At 41.0% G+C, this 13064-nt stretch overlaps 1 protein-coding gene across 3 annotated transcripts in view; it reads right to left on the bottom strand.

Moving 5' to 3' along the window:
* shisa6a (shisa family member 6a) overlaps nucleotides 1-9913 on the bottom strand; it is a 61291-nt gene extending 51378 nt beyond the window's left edge. Inside the window, exons 1-3 of one of the 3 annotated variants that reach the window (XM_014203449.3) lie at nucleotides 9720-9913; nucleotides 8174-9171; nucleotides 2346-2494 (exon numbers count right to left, since the gene is read on the bottom strand). In XM_014203449.3, the coding sequence (XP_014058924.2) occupies nucleotides 2346-2494; nucleotides 8174-8718 (694 nt within the window). In that variant the 5' untranslated portion in view covers nucleotides 8719-9171; nucleotides 9720-9913. The remainder of the gene's footprint in view (nucleotides 1-2345; nucleotides 2495-8173; nucleotides 9172-9719) is intronic. The other 2 variants (XM_014203448.3, XM_014203450.3) reach the window with 2 other exon arrangements.
* Nucleotides 9914-13064: the final 3151 nt, after the last annotated feature.

Genomic DNA, 13064 nt, shown 5'->3' with positions numbered 1-13064 from the left:
ATATGAGGATCTCATGTATTACTGCAGATTCCCAGGTATATCCACATATAATCTACATGAGCCACCAAAGACACCAACTAGCATTGTAATACAGTATGTAATGGAACTTCATACTGTATGTGTTGAGGCTAGTTCAGTCAAGGCCAGTTTAACCCAGTATAGTACAGCTGATGCCAGACTTGAGTTAGATGCATACAGTATTTCACAACAGAAAGATGAGTCGAGTCAGAAAGGAGGCCACAAGGGATGAAGACCAATTACAGGACTGACATGAACCCAAACAAAATAGTCAGCCTCTAGGGAAGTATCCTGCATAGTCCACAATATCTTAATGTAAAACACTGGGGAAGTACGCAGCATAGTCCACAATCTCTTAATGTAAAACACTGGGGAAGTACGCAGCACAGTCCATAATCTCTTCATGTAAAACACTGGGGAAGTATGCAGAATAGTCCATAATCTCTTAATGTAAAACACTGGGGTGTCATGGTAGTCTTGAGGTCACTTCAGGGTTAACATTATGGATTAATGAAACACAGTGAGAGCTGTTAAAGGGGATGAAAGCAGATAAGAGGTTAGACAATCCTAGTTTTGGGCAACTGTAAAATGGCAGTCAAAGTGGTTATTGATTCCAATGAGAATTATTGAAGTGTCAAGTGCTGGAATTCAGGCAAACATAACTGTAACTACCTCTGTTGGCTGGCCCTTACAGTAGTTTCATTTAATAAACTGCACATACCAGCAGCTGTGGCTTTTGTGGCTCAAGTCAAGTCTGAGAAAAGCGGCTCACATCCCATGGTGTGTGTAGCACGTAACAGTTCTCCTCTGACACAATCCCTGGATGAGGAGGAGTGTCTACTTTGACACGAGAGTGAAACATAACACTGAATCTGGGACACCATACTAGGGCACTTAGCAAGCGATCCCCGGAACAGGGATCTGGAGACCGGATAAAAGAAGGAGGAACAGCGATGCAAGACAGAATTATCTCAGGACAAAAGCCATGTGTCTCCCGAAGAACATGTTCATTTGCATCTCCATTTTGAGCCAATGCTGAGTAGGCTTATGGAACCCCAGCATGAAAATAGACTCAGCCGAGGCCCTTTGTCTAAACTGCTATATCGTTTTCAGTCTTAAAAAAATATACTTAAGTAGCAGGGCCCCATCATCAGTTTGGGGGAGTAGTGAACTACATGTGGTTCAACTAGCAATTGAAATACATTTTTGCAGTAGCTTTGTGGTAGTTGACCTAAATTCAAATGTTGGTAGTGTTTTCAGTAGTTCATTACTTTTTTGCCATGTAGTGGTGTAGCTTACTGCTGAAACTACACACTACTTTTCTTTTGCAAAAATAAAATATTGGTGAAGTAGGCAAGAATTGCCTTTATTTTTCAGCATCAATCCTGCCTAATTCTCACTTGAAACACTTTTTGTGTGCCTAATTCCACATGTTTGAGTTTAATAGGTCAGAATACACATTCTGTTAACATCTGACTCCAGAGTGATATGTTCTTGCAATTTGTAGTCTATAACATTTCAGATTCAGGTATGACCATTTTTCGCTAAGTAGTTTGGATGTAGTGAACTACTTTTTAAAAGTAACTTTAAGGTTAGCTTTAGTGTAGTTTAACTTACAATAGTGTGAAGTAACTGGTAGCTCGTTAATTATATTTTCAGAGTAGCTTCCCCAACACTGCCCATCATCTATTTCAGTGCGTGTGTCAAAGACCATTTTGACCAATAATGAAGCAATAAGGTCCCACTTTACAATGCAAAGGTCGCATACCATAGAAATAACATTGTTGTACACATGTCAGCCAAGTATAATGACAGTAGTTATATATACTGTTACATAGAAGCGTGTACAATGGAGAGTACTGTGTAGTCATAAAAAGCTATTGAAAGTCCATAATAGAATGTCTCCTTATTCAGTCATCACTGCTTGTCTCGTTTCTATGAGATTTCTATAGATCTACCTCCATAATTCCTACCAATCATTACTGTATATATGAAATTCAGACTGGATCTCCACCACTCAGAGAATGTAACTGAGGGCAAAGAATATGGCTTTAATAACACCTTCTCTATTATGTTCTCATGACATTTATATTGAACCTCTTTTCCTTTTATCTTACTATTTAACATAACCTCTGTTTCCATAGTAACTCTGTCATCTTGGGTATCGATTTTATACAGAGAAAGGACTTTAATTCAACTCATAGTGCACCATGAAGCGTACCTGAGGTAAAGACCATTTCAGAACCTATGCTTAGGACAAATACAGTTTGAATCATTTTTGCAAGATATTCTTGGATATGTGAAGTAAAAACAGTGCAGGTACCCACCATGGTTTGCTAGCATGGTGTGAACTGGGGTGTAATGGTTCTTGGACGTTCGGAGAGGCGTGTCTATGTCTTTGGGTGAACCCTCCAACGCTGCAATATTTTCATTCTCCTTATTTAGTCCTTGTTGCCTCAAAATGTCTGCAAGGGCTCTGCAAAAGAAATGTAAAAACACAGATGTAATTTCATCGTTTTCAGACTATACAAACAGAACCAGAAATACTTTCCTGTTTTCAATCACCGACAACCATTACTCTCAACATCCCCAGAAGGTCTACTTAATTTATTTAGTTACATACAGCTCCAATTGTGTTGGTGGAGCTCCAGAACCAGGCACAGTGTAAAGTGTAATTAAACCCAAGGTGGCCAATAGGCCAGGTTTCAATACTGAGCCACACTGAGTACAGATGGGCCTTTCCCTTCAGGCCAAGGGAAAACAGCTAAAGTCATTCATCAATGTTCCTTGAAGAACGTTCTGCTAGAGCTATACGCCCCCACTACTAAGGTTCAAATGAATCTAACTCCTACCAAGTTACCAATTTCCAAGGGCTCTACACAAAGCATCTTGCTATCACCATTTTCAACATTGGTCCCCATTGAAGTATAGTGGTGAGGATGGTGGACATATTGGTTTCTTCAAAGAGCTGAAAGGGTAATGTAACTGTGTCAAAGTCGACCTGAGTCAACTTCTTTCCATAACTCTCTGTGACTTTGGGAGCTATGTATTAATAGCCTTTCCCTTCTAGGATGGGCACACTTTCACCATATCCTTTTCACAGACTGAGGCGACCTGGTTTTCATCGCCCCAGTTGACTACTTTGTGTCTTGTATAGCAGGAACACGTTCAACCAGTCCCCCACAGTGGAGGAATAGAGGTGCTTTTTTAAAAAAATATTGTGTTTGAAAGCCCCAAAGTCTAGACCTGTCACTGTTTCCTCTCTACAAAATCTCTTAGCTAAATCATGTTTCAATAGCACCAGTACATTCCAATGTATGGAAAGGGAAAAAAACATCTACAAGAAATGGGAACGTATAAAATAATCTTCAAACAATACACCCATCATCCATCGAGGGAGTAAAGTAAATATTGTAAAGAAAAGAAGTGAAAATAAATTGTAATTCCCTTTACACTGCACTTGCAGCACATGACAGAGGATGTAGTTCAGTCTTGTTGGTTATCAGAGGGACTTGCCTCCGCAGTGAAATTTGATTTTTTTTTCCTTCTCTTTTTTTCTATTTTAACACATTTCTACATTGTCAGAAGAGATAAGGAAGCCTAGAATGTGTTTACAGATATGGTGACATGTTTGCAATTATTTCAGACTGAGACAGAGATTGAATTATTATGAGCATGTGGTGTAGATGTTCAACAAGTCTATCATCTGCATTCTAAATGGATTAATTTAGTTTATTAGGATCCCATTAGCTACTGCACATGCAGCAGCTACTCTTTCTGGGGTACACATACAATGTACAAATTCATGACAAAGTACAGAACAGTTATAGACAAGTAAAACATAAGATATTACATTAAATCCAAATTAAAAATACACATAAAAAGAAGACTTTGAAATATATTTGAAAGAGACCAAGAGACAACAGTATTTACACACTATTCATATATTCATATTCTTATATACAATACATTAAATCTTTAGAAATAGGAGAGATGATGTGATGCAACATACATTTTTTTTCTTCCGTTTTTTTAAAGCTAAACTTACTTTTTGCCTGAGTAACGTCTTGTGGCAGAGAATTCCCCAATGACATGGCTCTAAACATACAGTAACTGAGTGATGCATTAAATCTGTCTTTGGTTTGGGTACTGTGAAGAAACCCATAGTGGCGTATCTGGTGGAGTATGTACAGTATGTCTGTTTGAAGTGTATGCATATAGATTATACTTGTGGTTAGGCATTTTTAACACACATACATTTCTTAAAAAGACTAGAAGAGAAGTAACACATCTCTCCTCAACCCTGAACCATGAAAGACTCATGCATGCTATTGATGTTAGTTCTGTGTGTACAGTTAAGGCCAAGGCGTGCTGCTTTGTTTTGAGCCAGCTGCAGCTTTGCTAGGTCTTTCTTTGCTGCACCTGACCATTTACCAATTAATATAGGTTCAAAAGCATTGGGGAGAAAAAAATGGAAACCAATGTGAATTTCTACTCCCCTTGGATCCTGAACTCCACAAAATTTTGTCAAGCCATGATTCATGGCTGAATGAATATGTTATAAAAGTATTGCAGCATTGACCCTGCCTATCAGGTTGTCAGTAATCTTGGTTAATGCAGAACTAAAATCTTTTGTAATTTGGTCAGATGCTCGAGGACCAGTGCCAGTACCAATTAGGTATATAAAGTCTGTCCATGACAGATTAGGTTGTCAGGAACACCAAAAAAATGAATATTCCCAATGTGAGCAGAGAGAAGCATATCAATGACTTGCCAACCACTAATGGAGTAGAAGCAGAAACTGGAGAGGAAATAAATCCATGTAGGTGTGCTTTACATGCATTAAAGTTATACAAGAGACATTGCAAAGTCATACTATCTCACCTACCTCACCCAATCTGCTTTCTCTGCCCAATATTATGGTAAAATCGCTCAAAAATGACATATTCAATCTCACTGCATGCAGGTCAATTTAGAAATCCCTTTTGAATGTATTGGAACTGACTCTCACTGGCATAACAAAACCTAATATGTACTCAATCTGAGAGTAGATACTTTTTTTCAACAGATCCACCTTAAATTGCATCCAGGTTTGCTTTCGAGAAAGTGATCAATATAGACCACTCAAATCCCTGGCTTTGGCTTTCACTCGACATTTATTGTGCCTCCGTGAAGGTCACAGAAGAAACAACAAAGGTCTGCCAATGCCTTAGCATTCCCCTCACAATCCATCCCCAGTCACTGAGATAAAACTCTGAATCACTTCACAGGGCTAAATACATTTAAACCATTGCCTAGTATATAGTTAATCCCATGTTCCAATACAGCTTTCTAGACAGGGTTATCAGCATGGATGTCTCAAGCCAGCCACAGAAGTAAATTTTTCCCCCGGCAGAGATCATTATTACCAAATGTGCCAAATGATTGTTGGAAATAAATCATTAAAAAAGCTATTGAATGTCCACTATGCAATGTCACCTCGTTTAGTCATCCCTACTCTGGCTGCATCTACATAGGCAGCCCAATTCTGATTTTACACTAATTGGTCTTTTGAGATATTTTCACATTATATATTTTTTGAGCTGATCTGATTGGTCAAAAGACCAATTAGTAAAGAAAAAAATCAGAATTGGGCAGCATCTGTCTCATCTCTCTCACCAGCACTCATACTGATGTGGTAGTGGCAGTATGCATCTCCATTTGAAAGTATGCCCCATGGCTAGGATAGGAGAGCATTAAGGGGGCAGAAATCCTCACATTCTCCTCAGTTCTGAGTACTGAGACGGAGGCACTGCCACAGCCTCAGAAGTCTAATAGTCTTTAGTGGGTTCAAAGTGAGTCGTTTGGTAGGTTGCATGAAATAGCTTTAACTAGAACTGTAGGAATACACTAGAGACAGACAGATATTGGTATCATATTTTCTACTTGTACTGTCATCGTTGAAACTGTCAAGGTAATGGCTTGGCTTGCATTTAAGGATTGTATATTTGAATGTCACTCTACGAGCAGAAAAATGTGTCTGAGAACATTATCTCTTAAACCAAAGCCCTGTACTTGACACCATCTTTTGGTGTGACTATTAAATCAATAGCTATTGAGGTTGTCGACATAACCATGAATTTTCGAAAGGAAAAATGAATGGGGGGCACTTATCCAAGCCTTGTTCTCGTATCTATATTTTGTCAGCAGAACCGTCCACCTGAAAGATTTCTCTTCAGAACCAGACGTTTAATAAACTGAGGGGAACAAAAAGGTTTCCTTTCTAATGCTTTGATATGCGTTGTTCAGCTAGGAGTCAATGACATTTGACAGGTTGAAGCATGGACTTCTAACAACAGTGTGAGTGTGACTCATCTAACAGCAGAAGTATTAATGCTGAGGTAATGGATGTTGTGGAAGAGAGACAGATCTATGGTTGTAGATCCCTGTCGTGAGAAGATGACAGTCAGTGTCATCCTTAGAGCTTACCCCATATTGAACATCTGGCCACCGCTACAGTTCAAGCTGCATTTAACTCCAGACAAAGGTCTTCCAGTCTGCTAGACCAGCCACTATATCCACTAGGCTTGTGGTACAAATTATCTCTAGTGGAGAAACATACATTTTCTATCTAGGGTTGATGCCATGGGAGGGGTTTGCTTAAGAATGGGTACAAATTAATGCTGCATGGACTCTGAGAACAATCAATCTGAATTCCACTCACTGCCTTGATGTTATGGAGCCAGCAGGTAACGAGGGTACAGAAGCCAGTCCTAGCAAGGCACAATTAGCCTCACATGAGCTTTAATCAAAATCTTAGCTTTGGCTGAACAGGTAGACAACCCCCTCTGCTATGGGCTAATAGACACCAGACCACCATTAGACAACCACAATGATTGGCTAACCACATGTGGTTTCTCCACCCAAACCATCTCTTTGGGTACTGTCTTGTTATAGCTTTTCTTGCAAGGCATAGGTATACTACTCAAATACAACACCGTGAGTGAATGAGATAGCTGCTGGCTTAATCTGCAAAATTCATCATGGCAGGTTGATGTCAGAGCACAAAATCCCTAACATACTCCTCCACTTCAGAAGGTTAACTGTCTTTCAATTCAGACTGCAGTACATTAGTTACTCTCCTAGCTCTAGGAAGTGCTTAACAATATAGTCAAGGCTTCTAATGTGTCATGGAAAAAATCACCCGCTTCAATCATTTTGTAGGCGATATGATATTTTCAGCACCTATCCAAATACTTGGATATTGTTGGACTGCAGAGTGCCTGATTATAAGGATTAGTGGTACGGTATGCATTCATTCCATTCATAGGGACATAATATAATTAATACATTGAGACATTGATTCCTCAGCAGTTAGATGTATTCCACCATAATGTGTTTAGCTCATACTTTCCCAACAGCAGTCCATCCATGGGCCATTATCCCGTAAGATACAAAGCCAATCAAAAGAAGGGAGAGTGACATCTGTACAGTAGGTCCTCTGGGTTGTTAGCAGTGAAGCAACCCAACCTTGCTCCTAGCCTGAATCTTATACCGTGACCATGAATGTGATGCCTTTCCTTTGACAGAGACATTCAATTCCACACCTGCCTCATGGAGGTTTGTTTGTGCTGCTGATGAAAACGGAGCAATACTTTAGTTGACAAGAGACATTTAATGTTCCAATGTATGGTGGTGGTGGTGTTGGTAGTGGTAGTAGTGGTGGTAGTGGTGAATCGGGTTGACTGTCAGTTGGGGGATTGTGTATATCTGCATAAGAGAGGTATTTGAAAAGGAGTTGATTGTAATGATCAGTTTCTCTTTGCATAATGGCTTGCAGGTGGTGTAACATTATTTTCCAGAGAGGAATGAAATTGAGCATCATTGTGAATTATGGCTTCATCCCTATTCAAATGGTCAGATTTATTTGCATCATTGTGATGAAATGCTCATGATTTAGTCTATTCACAAATCTAATTTAGCTTTCTATAGCGACTGTACACATTTTTACTGTCATCAGCAGACTTTTCATGTCTGTGAAAACTGAAGCTGGTGTTTCTTAACAGTGATTGCACACACAATCATACACACACACACACACACACACACACCCGAGGAAAAAAGTGCCCCCCATAATGAATTACTATTTGTTAACCTGAATGTCAGGGTGACTTACCTATGGACATTCATTTCCTGAGGGGGCTTGGTTGCTTTGTCGTAGGCAACTTTTGCAGAAACTCCGATGAGTATGATAAAAGCTATGACACCACAGGTGATGTATACCGTTGTGTTAGTCTGATCCAAGTCAGGGTCGTAAGTGTCACCTGTTGGTGCCGGGGAGGGAGGCTGCGTTTTGATCCAATCTGGGGTGTTATAATTTGTGCAAGTTCTCTGTTCTATGCGTTTCCCTTTTTCTGCACAGCAATAGCGCAGGAAACAACTTCCACAACAGTAGCGGTGCTCAGTGTTGTTGCACTCGAACACTTTATCGTACGCTCCGCTCACGTCATAATAGCCCAGACACGTGTCATGGGTAGCGATCGAAGGTGCCTGGACCTGAGTGTTTCGCCGCGGAACCGCAGTAGGCGCCTCCGTGCCGTTCACCTCCTTCATCTTCTGATTCCGCTTTGGAACGTTTTTCTTCTTGTTGGCTGTAGCCGCGCACAGTACATTCAGCGGGTCCAAGTAAATCAAAAGAAGCAGAAGATGCTGTATCCCCATGATTTGAGGTTGTATGTCTTTGCTGATGCGATCGTTTGCCCCCCACTTTTTTTAGTTGTATGCTTTCTCTCCTCACACGAAGACTTCTGCTTCTTTACCTTGCCGTGCTCCTGCCACTGACCCAGTCTTGCGGCTGTCCACAGGGGTTCATTTCCGAAGCCCTTTTCCAACTGTCCACTGCTGAGAGTGTCATGCTCTGGTTGAGGGAAGGACGTTTCTTGCACCAATCAATTGCAGTCGGACGACCGTGTCACACATTGTGCAGCATCCTCCGAATATAAGTGGAGTTCTGTGGTCATCGGGGGACTTTTGGGTGGAGGAAGTGTCATTTGGATTCAGCTTGAGAAATGGGCTGAAGAATCCCCTCCGGCTGTCTCCGACAATGCTATCTACCATAAGTATATCTTTATTAGCAAAGCTCTAAATCTTGCACAGTTGAACGCTGATTGTTTTCTGTAGAGAAAGCAGGAGAGAAAGACGGAGGATTCAGTCAATTCCTACTGTAAAATAATACTTTGTTAAAGAAAAAAAAAGGACCAAACATTTTGCATAAGAAAAATAACATAACCATCTGCACCAAATTAGATCTAATTTTATGAATTGCGTATCAATGGCAACTAAACAGACGCATATGAACGCGCGTAAAACAATTCTGCTCAGTCAAACAAACGTTCCCTCGCAGACGCGCGAACTGTTTCAGCACCATGGACAGCGCAACCCAGCTCCGACACTATGCGGATATATCCTTGAGTACTTCTTGGTGCTATGCTTTCTATTTTTGAAAGTCCACTTCAAAGTTATAACGCAGACAAATAAAAAGTCTTAAGTCATTTTTCCCGAGAAATAGCCTAACATTTTCAATGCTGGTAGTTTCCCCCCTCTTTTCTTGTATGAAGTTTACTTTCCTCTAGCTCTATTCATGGAGAGAAGAAGACGAATCTAACGAAACTTTTGTACAAACAAGACAACCAAAATCACACAGCAACGAAACAAGCACTTACCCGTTGATGGTGTCCGGCAACTGGGTATCTCGACTCTGCCACAGACTGAACCAAAGTACCTCAGCTCCGCGTGAGACCCCGCTCTGCTCCGACCCGACTCCATCCCTCACTCCCCCTCCACATGAGCGCGTCTACGTCACCAATACAGGTACCTCAGTTAATTAGAAATCGGCCCCTGACAGCAATGCGCTCGGTCATGCCTACAGGCTGCACTCAATAATCTGGACCATTCTAGAACTGCATTAGAGCTTTCTCTTTCAGAGTGCGACGTTGGTGGTGCAAATCTTCGCTCTACTGCACAATGCTGCGTTCACTCATACCATGTAACATCAGCATGTTGCAATTGTTGGTGCTTCTATATAGTTGGCTTTTATTATGCCCTATTATGCGAGAGATTGGGAATGATCTGCTTTAGGTAATACAATAACATGCCACAATATGCTGGTAATACACAGTTGAACATGCCATGATCGCAGAGTTTGTCTCCAGGCTATTGGAATGTTCCATTCTGGTGTTCAGAAAAGTGGCTATATTTCCTAAGACATTGATATCTAATCTGGAATGTGGCTCGTTGGAAAGAGAGAACACATACATTACAAAGGAAAGCAGTTGGTTAATATTCAGTGAAAAAGCTGCATTAAAGCTAACACACTTACTTATAGGAGGCTCCAGAAACCGCAGTAGCCTAATTTTCATTGAAAGGCACTGCATCATGTTCAACCTCCATGTAATTTTGGATGAGGCAGTGGAGACTGAAAAAGAACAGTGGCCTACATAATTGACTTCAGCCCCTAGTTCAGTGGAGGTTCCTGGGAGACCTTGTGCAATCTAAATCTAACAATCCCTATCGTTTCAGACAACTCTACATATTTGATGTACTTTCCCCCCTCATTTTTCATTTTACAGGTTTGTGTACTTTCAGTTGTGTTTGACCCATATTACAGTATGAGTATAAGGCTATGATGAGCTACTGTTACTCTCCAAGCACAGTAAGTTACTTTGTGGCCCATGGTTGAATGAGGTAGCCTTTTTTAACCTTGTCCACACATTGAGTTGCATGTTGAAAACAGCGAGGCCTTTGAAATGAAATCCATAAACTCCACGCTGCCCTGACAGTGTTCAGAAGCTAATATGACAAGGAGACAAGAAAAGGGCACAGGGCTTTTGATAAATGTGTTTCTTCACTGGATGCTATGGATGGCAGCATTTGCAAATTAGCCCCCCGACTCTCTGTCAGTCAAAATGACACATCAGATGTCATATCGAGCACAAAGGGAAGAAGGATTGTCCATTAATGTTTAACAGCTTAGGGCGGAGAAAGCTAGCCTCAGCAAAAAGCATTGACAGGTAACGACTGGGTCGACATTGGCTCAGGAATAATGAGACCATTCCTCAGAAGAATGAAATCATTAGGGTTCCAACCTGGGAATTCTGCTCTCTTGTTTTCTCCCAATTAAGTGGAATGAGCAACATCTTGAAACAACAACTAATTGGAAACAATACTGTCTAATGTTATATTTTCTCCAAACAGAAGACTAAGTGACTATAATGAGGTGTCATTGTTATGACATCATGAATATGCCCAACTACTGTACCACATCTGTTTGCTGTGTGTTTAAAAACCTGCTCTTTCAATCAGGGACGTAATCTGGATCCTGTTTGGGCTTCAGCTCAGAGCATAACCAAAATGTCCGCCCCAGTTCTTATGCAAAACAGTAGTGTGTAATGTTGAAATGTTTGGGTACGTTTGAGTTCATGGAACTGTCAAGAAATGTTTCATCAAAAAAGCAAATACTATTTGAAAAATTAATTGTTTAAGGCATTTGTATAAGATTTTATAAGATTTGAAATCCTAGAAGTACCATCAGCCCACGTCCATGTATTCCAAAGTCCCAAAATCATGGAGTCTGGAAGGGTTATGCTAAATCTACACGAATGTCCTCTGAGATGTAGAAGTAAACCCACTTCAAACTACCAATACACCTTTCAATTTAATGAGAACATATGTAATGGCACCCTATTTCCCTCATTTTGACAGGCCCAAGCGATCTCCTCTCAAGAGCAGATAGGCATGGGGAAATTAGTTGATGTTATCAAAGCTGATGTTATCAAAGTTAGTCATTTGAGGCATACTAGGCAGCTTCTGTGTGGCCTACTACTTATCTCCAATTTCAGAGTGAAGCCAGAACGGCATAGTTGTTACTGACTTCAAACACTTTTGCCGTATCTATATGGTTGCTTTCATGCCGTTTTTCGGGAAATGCACCGGAACATAGTAAAGAACCACAACATGGTCCAGTGGGATGTGTCAAAGAAAGTTTGGACCCATGTGGCATGTAGAGAGAAAGTGAGCATGGAGGGAGGGAGGGAGAGTGTTATGGTTAGAGAGAGGGGGAGGAGGCGGTTCTGGCCTGTGTCTGTTCCACCACACCATGCTATCAGAGAGAGACAGAGTAAAGACGAACAGCAGCCAGTCTGGGGAAAATTAGAGCAAAGCTGTAGCAGCACTGTCTCTCTCTCCCTCTTTCGTTTTATCAGCCCCAGCAAAGCTGCACAGCCAGCACTGACTGAGGCTACTGCTGCTGCTGCTGGCACGCTCAGACCATGAAAGGAGTGGCTGTCTGTGTGGTGTGCTGTTAGCGGTTAACGCCAGCAAAACCTTATCTCCCTCCAACACGTCAGTGCTCTGTGATTCAGAGGAAGGGCATAGTAGAAGGGTCGGTTAACTTCCATGTGGACTGATTGGTTACTTACTTGACGTGACACAGTGTGATGTAGTTCACTATGTGGGTCTTGAACATCATGATAAGTCCAGGACACAGTTAATGGAGACATAACAACCTCATTGCATAATCGATATGGACATATTGTCGACCTCGGGGGTTAATTTTATTTCTGTAATGGTAAGACACACTATAAGACATTTACATTTTAGTCATTTAGCAGACGCTCTTATCCAGAGCGACTTACAGTAGTGAATGCATACATTTCATAAAAAAAATTCTGTACTGGTCCCCCATGGGAATCAAATACCCACAACCCTGGTGTTGCAAACACCATGCTCTACCAACTGAGCCACACGGGATAAACCATAAGAGTTTATCTTCACACATGGTGGAACCTCAGTGCAGCAAAACACACTGAGAGGAAGCAAAATATGTGAGTGTAAAAAGCACTAGTAAAACAGAAACAACCCCCCAGACAGTAATAGGGGAGGGTGGGAGAACAGAGGACAGGCAGCACTGTGTGTCACAGTTGCTTTTGGATGAACAAACATGCATTTCTGGGAAGGCATCATAGCAGCTAAGATTGGTTGTTGTGTGGAGGAAAACACTGTTTTAATAA

Source organism: Salmo salar, chromosome 06, assembly GCF_965601325.2.
Source record: "Salmo salar chromosome 06, fSalSal1, whole genome shotgun sequence".
In the NCBI taxonomy this organism is placed as follows: domain Eukaryota; kingdom Metazoa; phylum Chordata; class Actinopteri; order Salmoniformes; family Salmonidae; genus Salmo; species Salmo salar.
Note: the sequence above shows the minus strand (reverse complement) of the source record. Positions and strands in the feature narration are given on the sequence as shown.